We start from the raw sequence: 16,828 nt of genomic DNA on the forward strand, positions 1-16,828 counted from the left end.
CTGCTCCACACCCGCACTAATAATAACTGAAATAAACAATGAATAATAGTTGAATTGAAATAAGTTGAAGTGAAGCAGTAGTGGAATCCCAACTGGTGCGTAAATGAAATGAATACAAAATGGAACATGGTCTCGCAAATTTTTCCCTGATGATAAAAGAGTCTGTGAGAGGGTCTTCTGGATTATTGATTACAAGTTCCTCGTTGAAATTTTCCTGTTAATAAGGACATGACAGTCCCTATATCGATTTCAAGAACTCCAACTGCAGTTCTTGACATCATAGATATGTAGACGATCATGTCATTATTGTCGTTAAACTCCACGATGACTGTTTATTCTCGGTAGTTCTTAGAGATGAGATAGATTAAGTCAAGTAACTCAAATCTAAGACGGAGCTTTCTTGATAATAAACTTTTGAAGATAATGACCTATATCATTTAGGTTCTCCATCTAAGAAAAAATAAATCAAGCTTTTGGTTTGTAGGGCGAACTGCTCCTCTTTTTGTCATCCGATTCGGATTTTGTGCAATTCCTCTCTCACCGCTGTAACATTTACCAACTATGTCCTAAATTTTGCCTATTACTTGAAAGAGTTAAACGTGTGGAAAAATTCCAAATCCTTCCTTTACTCTGTGCTTTTGCTTCCGAAACTAATTTCTCTCAGCAAATTCGTTTTTACCAGCAAATATTGTGACTGGAATCACTAAATGATAATATTACTCGTTTTATTATTTGTCCAGTTCTTTAGTTATTTTTCATTATTTCTACTTCATTTTTATTTTTCACATCATTTTATGTCCGAGTTGATGGTTTTCTACTCTTCTGAGTTTTAATATAAAATACTTCATTAGAAAAACACATATAAAGCCCTATTTGAGTAGAAAAGTTAGAAAATTAGCATAAAACAACATCAACAATACTGAACGATCATTTAGCGGCATTGGTTAAGGAAGACACGGATAGTGAAAGAAAGGAAGGTCAATGATCGTTAGTTTGTGGCGTCTCTTAGTTCCGAAGAGATTTATGGCAGTGGCAGGCACCAACCTAATCCATAATCTGAGCACGTTCGCCACCAGCAATTCTGGAAGATTTTCCTTTCTTTTTCAATCCCTAATGTAAAAAAGGGAATGGAACTAACCAAATCGTCCGGTATGCATCTTTCATTGGCAGAGCAACGTTTTCCACATCCCGGTTGAACACAACAACGCTGTGATAGATGACCTGCCGTTGGATCAGTTGGAGTTGGAGCTGAAAATTGTGATCACATCTGAGCAAAGCTTTAGACGAACCACAGATAAACGTGAAAATTCACTGGAAACTGCAAAAACCGATTTTTTAAGACTTTTCTTGCACAGCGCCGAGTAACCGGTGGCATAGCCGCAATCCCATTCGTTCCACGATCCTTCCGGACGATCGAAATCCAACCACATCGTCAGACAGAGGTCCGTGCCAGATGGTGGCTCTGAATTTTGTGAGAAATTTCTTAGAACGAAGAAGTTGAGGGGTCCTTATGACGTTGTTGGAATACGGGTAAAGCTCCGATAGTGGTAGAACTATTGCGACTTGCTTGCGACGACTAAAAAAGCATTTGATAGAAGGCAGGGAGGGGAAGGAATTCAATTTAGTAATATACCTGAGGGAGTGTGGGAGAACAACGTATCTATAAGAGGTGAATTTTTCGGGAAATCTGTATTCAATCCAAATTTACAGTTTTCGCCTTTCTTGTTTTCCTTATTATTTCAATGTTTCACTTGTATCAATTTTGTTTGATTACCAAAATTTGAGGTAAATATTCGGTCACTAGTGTGTCAACTGGAGAACCACTCTTAAGAACTTCGATATCGCCTTGTAAAAATTGTAAATCTGCTGACCACCTCTGAAGCCATCCGCTTGTCGTCCAATAGCGCCGTCATGCCATTCATAGGCACCAGTACGTGCAAGTCGTACCAAACGACCAAGCCAAACGGTTGGAGTTGTTAGGTTTGCTTTTTTCGCCAGATCTGAATGTAATAATGTGATAGTATGCATGTTAGTGGTGAAAAGCTTCCCAGAACATTTTAAAGTTTTCCATCTTTTTTATTGATTGGATTGCGAAAGTGCGCTGCGGCTTCAGGGCAAGACAGGAAAAGGCAGCGTATCACTATTCGGAAACCACAAGGAAAACCTGGACATCAGATTGTAGATTACGAAAATCAACGTAGTTTCGCTCCTCCTTCCTAGGTCGCCGTAAAAAAAACGATGTGAAAGATGTCGTTTTTTTCAAACGAAATCACTCGTGCCAGCCTTCTGCACGCGTCGCGTCCACGAGCGAGCGGTCGAAGATTAATGAGGTCTTCTCAGCAACCTATGTAAAACCGTTGAATACGCTGATGGGGAGACCAGACCAGGAACATAAAGGAGCGTTCTAACGCTCGTCGGAACGAAGGCGATTCCTACGCCGTTTTTTTATGACGATAAGGAAAAGATGAGCAGAATCAGGCTGCTTTTCGTAATCTACTACCCGAACTCTAAGTTTTTGCTGTGGTTTCCGCTGTTTTGCACCATGTCTGAGTCGTAAAACGCTGCCTTTAAACAGAGGAAAGGTGTAAGATACGGTAGATGTGTCGCGTTCATTCGGTTAAACACATTCAACAACATTTGTATAATTTGTGAGCTTTTACTTAGAACTGAAGAATTAGAAATATTTGAAAGAACGTGTCGTACGTACTGAAAACAAATGCATTCTCGTATTCATCCGTAATCGACGCTAGTCGTCCTCCTGATTTACCGCATGCCCGTTCAGCTTCTGCCCATCGTAACCTCTGTGGGAGGACAAGGAAACATGCTTTTGAGCGATCATAACGCGTCCATCCTCTTGGACATTCTGAAAAACCAGGAAGATTAGCACAAAATCATATCGACTAGTAACTGTCTTGAGAGGCTTGACAAGAAAAAAATCAACAGATCAGAGTAACTTGTGCGTTCTTGGGAACAACGTTAGGTGCAATTTTTGATGCTAAGTTCTTTAAATGAATAGGCATAGCGCAGTCGGTAAGAGGTTCCCCTATGATTGTACGATTGGTCGTGAGTTCGAATCCGCTCTAGTGCGGACCAAAACTTTCATCCCTCCGATAAGCTGGTATATACGCCTTTGGGAGAATAAAAACAATGACCCTCTGGTTCTACAAACGAATGGGAACCATTACTACATTAAAAATGACTACTCCATGATTCTGGAATACATAGATTTAGGTCGAAGAGCGCTTTCTACTTTTTCTTACACATTTCCACAATGAAGGGACTTGCAAATTAAAGTATTCTTCCAAATGTTCAAACAAAAAATCTTCTTTGTTCTTTAGGCAGTTGCGTGACCATTACACTCATTAGGTGAGCATTTGAAAACTGATCGTTTATGTCAGGGAACACATATCAAGAAATACTACCCTGAAATGAGGGAGAAAATGATGCGGAGGTGTTAAATATATGTTCTAAAATACATTATTCGACTTCCTGCTTTCATATTCTATCATAAGGGATAAAAGATAAAGGATAAAGTCACAGGGTTATCAATCCACCAAGGGTTGGCTAACGCGTTTTACTGCAATCCACAATCGATAAGGGTTCGAAACGCGTGTTAGCTCGTACAATGACTTGCAGGGCGCAGCCGATAATCAAGTCATTGATTTTATCCTCCCAGACAAGTCTGGCACCTATTTATCGACCTCAGAGGGATGAAAGGCTTGGTTCGCACTAGGACGGTTTTGAACCATTGATTGTGCGGCCACAGTGGAACTCTGACCGAGTGCACTACACCCGCCCACATTCATAGTCGGGTCAAAACGCCATGAAGCACGGTGCAGTTGCGTAAGCGGCTGCGCTCGATGTGGCGCAGTGGAGATGGCTGTTGGAATCGAAGTGGAACCATCGCGTACTGCAGCAACGAATGGTACTATCAAGAGCCCCTGACATGACCGGTACGTTCCAGCACAGCCGCAACAGCACACGTTTCATGCTGTTTCGACTATAACCCTGAAACTAGCGTTTTGCACTAACTTTTGACAATACTATTGTCAAATTAAGGGCGCGGGTGTAGCGTAGTGGAGGTTCCGCTCTCTGCACGGTACGACGGAGTGTCGAGTGTTTTTGCAGAGTGTAGACGGCATTTCGGATAAAGGCCACAGCGGAAATAAGAAAAAAAAAGAAAGAAGAATGCCAACGAGTTGAATGAGGCGTTTGAGCCGGGTGCAGCGCAGTCGGTAAGAGGCACCGCTGTGATTGCACGGTTGATCGATAGTTCAAAACTGCAGCAGGGTCAACGAAACCCTTCATCCATGCGGGGTCAAGAAATTGGTGCCAGAGCTGGCCCCCGGAAGTCATTGTGTGGGCAAGTCACACGTTCGTAAACCTTAAACAATTCTCAATTGAAGTGATCATGGTGGCGCACCCCAAGCGGATTGATCAACGCCTCTCGTGCTCGTAAATCCACAAAAACAGCCTGTACGCAAGCGAATCTATGCGATCGACATGTTTCGTTTCTAATTGAACTGAATACCTGCACATCAGAAGAGGAAACAACATGACCCTAACAATTCCTCAAATAAAATAACCTTTTTTGCTTATCAGGCGTGTGGAATGCAATACCTGGGGAAAGCTGTGTATCAAGTTTGTACTAAGGTTGATCGAAGATATTACGTGGTAAAGGCAAGATATTTGACATCACTCGAAGCTTAACCCCTGGAATTTCATGGCAGACAACCATGTGGCATAGCTGTCACGAACTTGCGAACCCTAAATCAGACTTCTCAGAGTGTGGAAGGCATTTCGGATAAAGGCCAGAGCGGTAGTAAGAAAAAAAAAGAAAGAAGAGTGCCAACGAGTTGAATGAGGCGTTCGAGCCGGGTGCAGTGCAGTCGGTAAGAGGCGGTGATTGCGCGGTCGATCCATAGTTCAAAACATGACTGCAGGAGGGTCAACGAAACCCTTCATCCCTCCGGATGCAAAAAATTGGTGCCAGAGTTGTCCGGAAAGATAAAAACGCATACATCGCACATCGACTGGCCCCCGGGAAGTCATTGTGTGGGCCAGTTACACGTTTGCAAACCTCAAACAATTCTGAATTGAAGTGAACATGGTGGCGCATCCCAAGCCGATCGATTAACGTCAGAAACATTATCCGTCTTGTCAAACTAATTCTATGTACAGCGTAAATGTTCGACCTTCTTTGAATCTTTGCATAGTGAATGCAACTATTCGATTGTCAATGTGAAGCAAGAGCAAAGATTGTTAACAGTCTATATTACGGATAACGTTTCGGCGTTGTCGCCTTCGTCAGAGCCTTAGTAGCGGCGTTGTCGCCTTCGTCAGAGCCTTAGTAGCGGCGTTCTCGTAATGTTAGCAGACCTCCGCGTGGGTGAACCGTTCCGCAACGTCAGAACGTTGGCCGTAACAAAGACTGTTAACAATCTTGGCTCCTGCTTCACGTTGACAATCGAATAATTCTACAAATATTTTATGTTGTGGTTACTCTGAAAAAAGTTGCATTTGCTGATTTCAGAGTTTTAGAAAATCAGCAGCTCTGAAAAATTAGCCTTGTAAGAAGAAAAATCATAGAAGAATAGAGTATTAGGTTTCTAAAGGGAGATACTCGAAGTGCGTGTATAATAGAAAATTAAAGCGAACTTTATTAGAAGTTAGCAATTTTGCGTTAAACGCAAACGTAATTCACTGACAGTGATTTTGTGCCAGAGATTGCTACAGACAAGTATGTTAAAAGTATTGTTTTGGTGATGTGGTAACGCAAATGTGAGAAATAATAGGAAATTGAGTAGAAATTTCACGATCCAATGGTTCAAAAAATAACCAACCGTTTCTCTCTGATCTCTCCTCATTCTTAACTGCCGAAGCAGAACTGTAGAGAACGAGTAAACAGCAACAAACATGGAGCGCAGGATTTGACGTCGACATGGCAAGCAGCCAATTCATTTAGAAATCGTTTATCGTTTATACTCTTGAAATCGGACACCGAACGTGAAGCGTTTGTGAAAATCGCATGGGCTATTGAGTAAACATTTTTGCAACAACGAACATCTATAACAGAGAGATGATAGCAAAGGTTACCATGAAACTACAGTATTTTTGCAAAATTCTTCTTAACTTCTCCGATTCTGCTCAGTTTTCAAAACGTGGCAGTGCTGAGGACGGGTGAACACGCAGTTTCCTTCGAGTTCTCGTTATCCCACGCCATTCCCAACTCTTTCGCTTCTTTTTCACATCCATTCGTTCTCACATTTCATTTGGCGAGACCCTTTCAGACGCTTCTCATTGCTAGTGACCAGTAAGTATGAGTGCGGACGATACACACAGAGTTGTGCTTTTATTTTGTTTCTGCAGTTGCCAAGGCTGGTTTACTAGCATTCGTTTTCCGACAGCGTTTTCCCTGTAATGTCCTAAGTGCAGTTAGAGAGGGAATTAGCGTCTTCCAGTCCCCTCTTCGTCCGTTCTCCAATACTAATCTGCATCCGTTGACAGAATTTGTTCATGCATTTCGCATTCTTTAGACTTGCCATGTCTAACTTCGGTTAACAGGGAGCCCTTATTTTGAAATCACGCCGTTAAAATTAGAACTGGGCTGTGGACAGAGTGGAATACGACGTCCCTCTAGGTCTTGAGGTATTCGACAAAGGGATGTCCTTTATCAGAATGTAATTGAGCTGATATTTAAGAGTTGTTATCTTCCGCTTACACTGCTTTTAAGACACGAAGACGGTTGTATTTTGCCACGTAAACTGATAGCACCTCGATGATCACCCTTCAAGACGAAAGCAATGATGAAGATAATCTGCTCGCAAAGGGTGACGAAATGCAGAAGTAAGCCTTTTTCTTTTTTTATTAACCACTGCAACTTTGGGTAGATTTTATGAGAACTCCGTCCTATATGTCTACTGTAAGTTTGCAAAAGCAGAAAGGGACATAGCAAGGAAGTTAGGGCTTTTGATTAACAATACCAAATAATTTTCACAGTAATAAGAGTCTTCTGACTCCCGGGTCCGAAGGAAAGCCTGGATCGGTAGTTCCAGAAGTCACCTAACAAATAAGCTCCAACTTTCCACTGGTATCATCGGCTCTTTCGAACAATTAACAACCCGAACCAGACGTCCGCGGATGAGAAGATGTGGTTCAACACCAGGTTTGACCATCTTCACCTTCAACGACTTGAAGAAGGTTTTTGACTCAATTTAGACTGAAGCGGTAGTCTCCACTCAGCACATAAAGGTACCTCGAGAATTGTACAGTAACATCACGACTAGAATTTCGCAACTCCACAAGAATATCATCGGCAGAGTGATGCAACCACACCTATAACATGCACGAGCACACTCGGGAACGCAATGCAGACGGTGGAATAGAACGAGGTAGGAGTTAAGGTTGGTGGTCGAAAGCTACACCATCTGCGTTTAGCTGATGACATCGTTCTGACGATATCTAACATCAGCCAAGCGGAACAAATACTGACCGAATTCGAGGAAACATTTGGATCCATCGGTTTCCAGCTGAATCTGAAAAAGATGATCCTCATGGGAAACGGATGGATCTCGGATGCCCCATTTGCGCTCAACTGAACGAACATATATGAGTGCACCAGTACCGTTTATCTGGGTCGGGAAATGAACATGAAGAACGATCCGAACCCGATCTGTGCAGGAGGGAATGAGTGGCCCAGAGAGCTTATAAGAGAATCGAGGCTGTAGTGAAGAGGTCCAGGAACACACAGCTCTAAGGAAGAAAATCCGGTGAGTATTGAACGCACAATTCGAAGAGTGATGCTATTCACTGCTAAAAGTGAGAGGTGGATTCGCAGTTCTCTCCTACGTCAGCCATCGAAGATTAGAGACGCTGCCGCGTTTGCCAAGGAAAGTAAAATAAGGTGGGTCGGACCCGTGATGCACCTTAGCGAGAATCGCTGGACCAAAGCCGTCAGCGACTGGGTTCTATGCCATATTAAGCGCATTACAGGAAAACCGCCGAATCGATGGTCAGATTTCTTCACGATGTCCTTCGAAGAATCTTTAGATGCTTTTCGTGTCGCACACGAAAGGGGAAACCATTGTGCGACTCAGTGCATGCAAAAAAAAAGAGTTCATGTGGTGGCAACAAGCTCACTCGTCTCTTTTGCATTCTAAGTTCTCATTTTTAAGATTGTTGAAAGGATTAGTAAGACTGTGCCAACATTTTGCCATGCATTTCGATGCAAACCATAAATGAATTTCGGACAAGAAAATGCATGCAGACGGCAAAATTAGCTAGCGCTTAATTTATTACGGTTGATCACTTCATTCGAATCACTATTTTTGACACATTGTGAAAAACTGAACTTATTTTCTACACAATATCGAGTAGTGCGTATCTTAGAGACAAAATACAAGCATACAAAATAATACAGGCAATCAAAAAGCGGATTAAACATAAATCACAAATAATGCGAAAGGAAATAGGAAAAAAAAGTAGAATAAAATTACACTGCTTACTGTATGAGAACATATGATGCAGTTGGCAGTTGAAAAGAATGTAGATTTGCATAGCGTGCATGCTTAAGCTACATTACGTGTCTTGAATCATTGTCTTCAAGCAAGAATGAGAACTGTCCTGTTTCACCTCTTTCTTTGTTGTCTATCTACAACATGTTCCCTTGCTGTTGTTGTCCATATGGATATACGTCGCCCATCGTCGGTGATCCATGTGCATTGTCCTGTGATGAAAGTAATTACTTGAAAAGCATGAATAAGATTTAACGCGCTGCATTATTATATTCAGCATTGAATGAATTGAGCGGATAGCGCTTTAGACCTTCATTTGGGTAGAAAGAAGAATGTTTTTGTCAAGGAGAAGGATAATCACATGTAATGGTAACCGATCGAGCACATTTGGCCTCATATTTCCGTTCGCAGCGCGCTCAGTAAGAGGTTCCGCTGTGACTACACGATCGATGGTTCGAAGGCGCCCTCGTGTCACCCAAACCATTCATCCTTATGGGATCGATGAAATAGCAAAAAAAAATTGTCTGGGAGGATAAAAATAGCTCTGGTAAAGTCAACTTCTGTCCGCCTTTCACTTTGGATCTCGTATCCTATACATTTGTTTTTGGGAGGATAAATGTGTTGGGAACAAAGGAATCAGCGACTTCTTTTCCCAATCGTGCATCCAATATTATTTGGTTATTTTGCTGACGCAAAGTCGATGCTATGATGACACACTTTAATGCGGTGTAAAATGTAGTGGGAGAAAGGGGGTGCACTCAGTCGCGACTTTATTTCTGTGGAAGAAAACAACTAAACTAGTCAGGGCCTTAATATCTTAGCATTAGTCTTTGAGGATCTATGACATGTAAGCTAAAGCTACGAAGAGAAAAAAGAAAAAGATTCCAGAAATAAGAGCGCAGTTGAGTACCCAGTACCCAAAAAAAAGGGGGGGAGGGGAAACAAATTTCCGCTGCGTGATGCGGTTATACGCGGACAAATTCTTGCTGAAAAACAATGTATTCAATCAATGCAGGTTTCTACGCGGAAATCTGTGCGTGCGAAAGTGTGGTTTTGATTATCACGTGAGAGTCGTAGGGATAGTGCTCGTAAATCCACAAAAACAGCTGGTACGCAAGCGAATCTATCGGATCGGACATGTTTCGTTTCTAACTGAACGGAATACCTGCTCATCAGAAGATGAAACAACATGATCCTAACATTTCTCTTAATAAAATAACCTTTTTTGCTTATCAGGCGTGTGGAATGCAATACCTTGGGAAAGCTGTGTATCAAGTTTGTACTAAGATTGATCGAAGATATTACGTGGTAAAGGCAAGATATTTGACATCACTCGAAGCTTAACCCCTGGAATTTCATGGCAGAGACCCATGTGGCATAGCTGTCACGAGCTTGCGAACCCTAAATCACAGTTCGCAGAGTGTAGAAGGTATTTCGGATAAAGGCCAGAACGGAAATAAAGGAAAAAAGAAGAGTGCCAACGAGTTGAATGAGGCGTTCGAGCAGAGTGCAGCGCAGTCGGTAAGAGGCGGTGATTGCGCCGTCGATCCATAGTTCAAAACATGACTGCAGCAGGGTCAACGAAACCCTTCACCCCTCCGGGATCGATAAATTGGTGCCAGAGTTGTCCGGGAGGATAAAAACGCTGACTTCACACATCGGCTAGCCCCCGGAAGTCATTGTGTAGGCCAGTTACGCGTTCGCAAACCTCAAACAATTCTGAACTGAAGTGCACATGGTGGCGCATCCCAAGCCGATTGATTAACGCCAAACACTTTATCATAACCCTTTTTGACCTTAGGGGTGCTATTCTGGTCTGGTAAACTCAACGTACTCACTCTAGTACGGCGATATTTTCAAGCAGAGTTTCAAAAATGAAGCACCAGCTACTTTATCCCCTGGATAAAATGTAATTGGGAGGAGAAGGGAATTAAGTGGCAGCCTTATTTCTGGAAATATTTAAATCAGTCATGGTCCTAAAATCTAAACATTTGTCCTAGAGGATCTAAGACATGTGAGCTAAAGTTACTTAGAAAAAAAAAGTAAGATAGAGCGTCCAGAAATAAGGACGTCACTGAGTGCTCCACCCACCCACCATAACCACATTTTCCCCCATCCCTCTAGCATTATCCTCATGCCGCGTTCGCTCAACCATCTAATTATTAGGATGATGTTAGGGGTTCTACTATTTCTTGGTGAATGACAACTTGTGTTGTGATGCCAAGATTCAAGCAAAGTAGAAAAAACCGAAACTTTCACGCACGTTTACCGCAGAAAACATCTAGAATTCCACTTACCTTTGGAGGTAAACCGATAGTTGTCCATTGTACATTTTTGTCGTCAGCATAATAATGGTCAATGCTGCTGTAATCCCGTAGATGCCTGGAATTATTCAAATTTTAGATCTCTGTGATCTGTCCTCTGTTGAAAATCAACAAATGTTAGCCGAGAAGAACACCAGATAAAGCTTACTTGTAAAGTTTCCAGACGATGATCAAGAAGAAAATTTCCAGAATAGCCACGAAAAGGTAGATGACGATAATCATGATTCCGAGGAGGAATGTTGCTGAAAGAAAACAAACCTGATAATTGCATAATTCAAACGATATTATTATTAAGGAAGTGACAAAATATTTTGACAAACATTAGTTTACTTTTTTATGCATATCTGAATGCCACTAATGTATAGTAGGGTCAACACGACATGAACTTGCGGAAGCGGTTGCGCTCGGAGCGTAGCGGTTAGGATCGAGTGAGGACTCTGCTACCATCACCTCTGCTGTTCATCGCTGCAGTTCGCGATGGTCCCACCTCGATTCGAACCGCTACCTCTCCGTCGTCGCTTCGTAGCCAATTACGCAACTGCACCGCAACGCAACAACTGCTTCTTGTCGTTCTGACTATACTATATCTTTCTTAAACCGATTTTTGCATTTCTCACAGTGAATTCGAATGTAGCCACTCCACTACAACCGCTAAATGGTGCTGAACTTCATAATGCGTACAAATTTAGTTATGGTGCTAACACTCGGGCATTGTGGAAGCAATTATGCACCAATTTCTAATTTATTCTTATAAGTTCCTAGTTATCTTTGGAAATATGGAAACTGTGGAACTGAGACGTCTTGAATGCTGATATTCGATTAGAATAAAAAAAATTCTCAAAGATACCAACAGTCATCGCTCATATGGTAGTCGTAGACGCCCAGTAGGTTTCGAATGCCACGATATGCACCAAATAGCAGTAGAATGGCGACAACGATAGCGACGATGATGAGGAACAGGATGAGGAAAACCTGCAGCACATCGACTAGCAAACACAAATAGTTGTGTGGTATTCAAGATGGTATTTTTAGGACGAAAGAAAGAAAACATTAGGGAAATTCTAGTAATATAGTCGGGTCAAAACGATGCGAAGCTAGGTGCAGTTACGCAAGCGGTTGCGCACGAAGCGACGCGGTGGAGCTAGCAGTTGCGATCCAGTTGGGACCATAGTGAACTGCAGCGACGAGTGGCACTACTAAAGGTCCCACGCTCGATTCTTAAGGAACACTGGACCACATGGATCGCAGCCGCTTACGCAACTGGACTGAACTTCTGGTCCTTCCGACCTGACTATCTCAGTTTTATTTGGAGGAAAATTATTATTTGATTATTTTTCTTTGGGAATATATTGGAAAGGAGGGGAGAGGAATTATTTGGAGGAAATTCAATGTTATTCTGACTGATCAGTGCCTCTGTGAGCGAATATGTGAATCAATCAATATCGGTTCATTTCCGTTCATTAGCAACTGCTAACCACCTCCAATTAATTTATCGCTGTTTGTAGACGGTTGTGACGAGAATTTGATGGATAATTGTTGATGCAGCAGCGGTGTTATAGTGTAAATAAGAGCTGCAAACGATGTGAAGAAACTGTGGGAGAACTCGAGGAACTTTGCGCGAAGATATCCAGCAATTTGTAGCATAATTTATTTGATTATGAATGAAAACGCTGTGTTCCTATGAGGTTCCTCGTGTATTCTCGGATAAGGATACTCCTCCACGCTGTTTGGATTGGAGAATAAATCGTTGGAAAAAGTGCATATGTATTAGAAATTAAAGCGAAGTTAGAACAGTCTCAAAAATTCCCACTATTTTTTTTAATTTCTTTCTTTCTTTCTCAGAGATAGTAGTGGCACTTGTTCCTCATAGAAACGAAGAAGCTTTACGTTTGTTAGCTCATCCAGAATAAAAGCGTATTGAATCTATTTAAAAATTTATTCCAATTTCCCGAATAGTTTTATCCGGAAATCGGTCGTCTCTAAAGTGAACTGGGTCAGATTCTCTAAAGGAAAACTTTGAAAACAAGATGAAAAGAGTGATTCGTCAAGACTTTAGGGTATCATTTCTACAAAGTAAAGAAAGCCAAAAAAAATATTGTCTTGGAAAGTGTGCTAGTATTCCTTACAGAAAAAAGAAAACTCACACGACCTAGAAAATGAAAATGAAAAAAAACCAAAAACTAAAAACTGAGACTAAAACTTGCCTGCGCACTCAAATGAGGGATGAGCCAACGTGCTTTCTCTTTTTTGATTGCATAAAGCATAAGTGCAATAGCGAAGATGATTACAATAACGGAAAAGATTCCTAAAAAAGTAAAATTATTGGGATATGTTGTCCATTCTTTCAGCAGATAACCTATATTTATTCCCATAAAATATTTGTTTTCATAAACATATAGAAAAAGTTTCATAAACTGACCAAGAATAAACCAAAATAGATAACTGGATCCGAACAGGTGAAGATTACGTAGCAGACCATAGACAGATAGAACCACAAGAAACATCTCGACAATGGCTACTATTAAACCTGCCATCTGAAATTAGGTGCTTTTCATCCATGGAGATTATAAAAATTCTGGAAAAAGTCTTGGGACTGTTGGTGAAATTGTTAAATGTAATGCATATTTCCGAGCGTATTGGCCAATGCGAGGAAGTTGATCAATTTGAAATCAAATTAATTCTTCCTTAGTTCTTTAGTTTTTTACTTTTAGATTTTCTTCAGTTTCTCTTAGTTTTTCCAATGGCAATTTCTTGATTAAAACATAAAGACTGAAAACTAACAAAAAAAAACTGAAAAAAAACTAAAACTGACAAAAACTAAGAACAAAACTAAAGCTGAGAAGAAGAAGGAGCATTCGAAAGACGCATTTTCATTTTCCTTCATTCAAGCTACAGTTAAACTTGTATAAAAATAGTAAGAAAATTATTCGATGTGACAGTGAAATTCCTTGAGAAATTTCTGGAAGCGACCCTAAGTCTTCCCTTCTACTGTAGTGCTCCTGCCAAAATTCCAGTGTTCCTCCATCCCTTCCCTATCATAAAAACTAACGAAGGACATAATGCTGATAATTGTCAGTGGAATTCGTCGTCTGGCATCGAAGCAAAATCGTCGTAGCCCCAACGAACCCGTGAAATCATATTATAGATCATTATTTATCATTTCTTTTCTATTACTATTTTGTTACTACTCGTTACCATTTCTATGTATTATATTCTACGTTTCTAGTTTTTATTTTACTTTTATTCCACTCTCGTCATTTATTTACTTATTACAAAAAATAAATTTAAATAAATAATAAAACAATAGGTTAACCCAGATATTCTTTATCAAAGAATTGAACTGAGCGGACGATTATAAATGGGAAATTACCGAATTCATAAAATAAAACCAAACGATTATAAATTGAAAAGAAAGAACTCACCTTAAGGCTGGAACATGGTACGATGGCGGCGTTGCTCATTTCGTGAGACGAATGCGAAATGTTTGAGAAAGCCCAAAACCTGAAGATTACGTTCGATCAGCAACTGTTCCAATCGCGTTGTATGGCGTGTGTGGAAACGAGGAGGGAGAGCGAAGAAACGTAGAAAAAACTGGGGAAACTTAATGGGCAGTTTCCTTCCTGTTCACACAGACACTTCGAACCGGCTAAATGACGTTTATAATTACGCTCACAGAAAACATAAACGTTCGATTTCTCATCTCATATGAAGTGAAAAGAAATGGATAGGATTTAAAATGGGCAGATGAAAATTTCCTAGCACTATAAATAAATCTTGGGGATTAGCTATCATTTTAATCCTTGTCATGCTGAAAGAATCAGCTGTATCGCGTAGAAAAGCGGAAACCATGGAAAAAACGGTGAACACCGAGCGCCGATGTGATGTACAGCCGCCGGCGCCGCCTAAGATGTGAGACACGGGTGGAAATTTTGTTGTTCGATGATTCGTTGCATCGAACAAAAACATAGCATTTTTCAGTGCACAAAGAAATTCCAAGGAAATTCGTACTGAACTTTTTGAAGACGATTGAATACTATACGTACCAGGATTTGTTTTGCTTTTTTTTAAAATTAAACTCGAATTAAAATAATTGAGCATTTATTAATTGAGTTGAGATAGCTTGAATTTAGTTATTTGAATTAATGAAGGCGAAGTTGATGGTTATCCTTGGCATTTTTTCGAATAGAAATTGTGTATATTTTATTTATATTTCTTATTTATATTTTTTGTATTATATTTCATGTGTATTTTGTTGAATACTTTATTTGTTCCGTTTTAAATACTTTGTTTACATATTTATAATTTTTTTACTTATATTTCCTAAATGTTTTTTATATCGTTCACAGTATGTCCTTAGTAATTCTAAAAACACGCATAATTTTTTTCGTTTATTTAAAGAATGCATTACAGAGATTATACGGAGCCAAACTTTTCAGACCTTAATTTACTTCTAGATGTCTTTTCTATTCTTATTTAAGAGGTGTTCCACCTTTTTCGTGTTCTTTTTTTTCCGTTAGCGACGTATTTTTTAATCTGAATACTAAACGAGTGTGCACACTTTTTTGATGCACCAGAGCAAGCAAATAAATATTGAAACCTCTTTTGCTTTCAGAATCTAGATCACTTTTGAATAAATTCTGGAACCGAAAGCAGAAATTTATACGAACTATAGAGCAATCCAGCGAATCCGAGGACTCTAAATACATGACTGAACTACACCATTTGAGTAGCTCTCAGATTTTTATCCTTCTGTGAGAGCTCACTACGTCGTTGAAAATATATGTACTCAGAGTAAATGTGGTCGGATGTAACGCAGTTGCAAATGGTTTTGCTGTGAATGCACAGTCAGTCCGTAAATGCTGTAGATGCAACGAACTTTCTATTCGCCGATGGTCGGCAAATTTGTAAAGAACTTGTCCGAGAGGTGAAAAACACTAAATTGATACTTCGACTGGTGCCCGCAACTCATTTTTTAAACCACATGTGTGGTCATAAACCTTAAACGAGTCTGAGTTAAAATTGAACGTGTCGGCGTTTTCTGCGGAGACATTAATCAACTCCAGGCAATTCGTCGTTTATTATTTTTTCATTAGGAGGAAAATCCAGTCATGAATGCGCTGTGAGATGAGAAATATGTCAGGATGTAATGCAAAGACTAGCTTGATCTGAATGAACCTACCATATGTTTGTCGCGGAGCAAAAAAGCGCAAGGCAGGTCCTACATTCACTTATCCATTACCATGCGGGACAGTTTCACGTGAGTAAACAGTGACAGAGCAAAGAAATGTGCACACGAGTGAAGTAGGCAAGCGTACACGGTAGTGTAGCTCATGTGTTTCTGATCATATCCATCATTTCAAAGATGATATCGCATTGGCACCGTCATAAAACCGTCATTTAAATGATCCACAGATGTCCATTTCACCAATTTCTAGCCATTTTTACCTGAAAACACATCTAAGGCACAGCGAACTACTGTGGGTGAGATAACCCTATCAATTTGAAGGATTTCAACGCCTTCCTGAGTCAATCGACAAGCATCATCAGTCCTTGAATTTGAGAATGTCCGGCGACCGTTATGCACGTTATACCGTAAGCGAGGAAGCACCGATCGAGTCGAACTTTCTGGTCTCTGTCCAGAAAATGAAGAATGGAAACTTTGACGGAAAAGATGGAATTAGCGCAAAAATGCTGAGGTTTTTTTTCCTCCGTCTGGGGTTTCTGAGACGACGAAGATCATGCCTTTGGTATGGCGAGGACGAGGCAAACGACTTTGTTTTACACTGTAACTCGTACAAGACTCACTCCAGCAGAACCTTGAAATTTCCAGTTTTCCTCATACATGAAGTACATTGTATAGACTTAAAACATGGATTTCAGAACGTGAACAGATTTTGAATAGTGATACGGTTGCTGTTTGTTGTTGTTTTGAAGCTGTTCAATGTTCCACAGAGAAAAAAAACTGACTAGAAGCAGTTGCTCCAAAAGCAT

At 40.5% G+C, this 16,828-nt stretch overlaps 2 protein-coding genes across 4 annotated transcripts in view; both read right to left on the reverse strand.

Annotated features, from left to right (window-relative positions):
• RB195_008045 (uncharacterized protein) overlaps positions 1-7,519 on the reverse strand; it is a gene marked incomplete at both ends in the record, with an annotated part of 28,037 nt that extends 20,518 nt beyond the window's left edge. The window contains 6 exons of one of the 3 annotated variants that reach the window (XM_064182021.1): positions 1,045-1,081; positions 1,139-1,248; positions 1,313-1,462; positions 1,872-2,000; positions 2,708-2,863; positions 7,336-7,519. In XM_064182021.1, coding sequence (XP_064038764.1) covers positions 1,045-1,081; positions 1,139-1,248; positions 1,313-1,462; positions 1,872-2,000; positions 2,708-2,863; positions 7,336-7,519 — 766 coding nt within the window. Of the gene's footprint in view, positions 1-1,021; positions 1,082-1,138; positions 1,249-1,312; positions 1,463-1,871; positions 2,001-2,707; positions 2,864-5,843; positions 5,944-7,335 lie in introns of those variants that run through there. The other 2 variants (XM_064182025.1, XM_064182024.1) reach the window with 2 other exon arrangements.
• Positions 7,520-8,650: 1,131 nt separating this feature from the next.
• RB195_008046 (uncharacterized protein) lies at positions 8,651-14,298 on the reverse strand (the record flags this gene model as incomplete). Its single annotated transcript, XM_064182026.1, has 7 exons — positions 8,651-8,725; positions 10,811-10,895; positions 10,986-11,079; positions 11,689-11,809; positions 13,042-13,142; positions 13,257-13,371; positions 14,260-14,298. 7 exons carry the CDS (start codon positions 14,296-14,298, stop codon positions 8,651-8,653), a joined length of 630 nt encoding a protein of 209 aa, XP_064038769.1.
• Between the last annotated feature and the right edge of the window lie 2,530 nt (positions 14,299-16,828).

Source organism: Necator americanus, chromosome I, assembly GCF_031761385.1.
Source record: "Necator americanus strain Aroian chromosome I, whole genome shotgun sequence".
NCBI classification, from domain to species: Eukaryota; Metazoa; Nematoda; class Chromadorea; order Rhabditida; family Ancylostomatidae; genus Necator; species Necator americanus.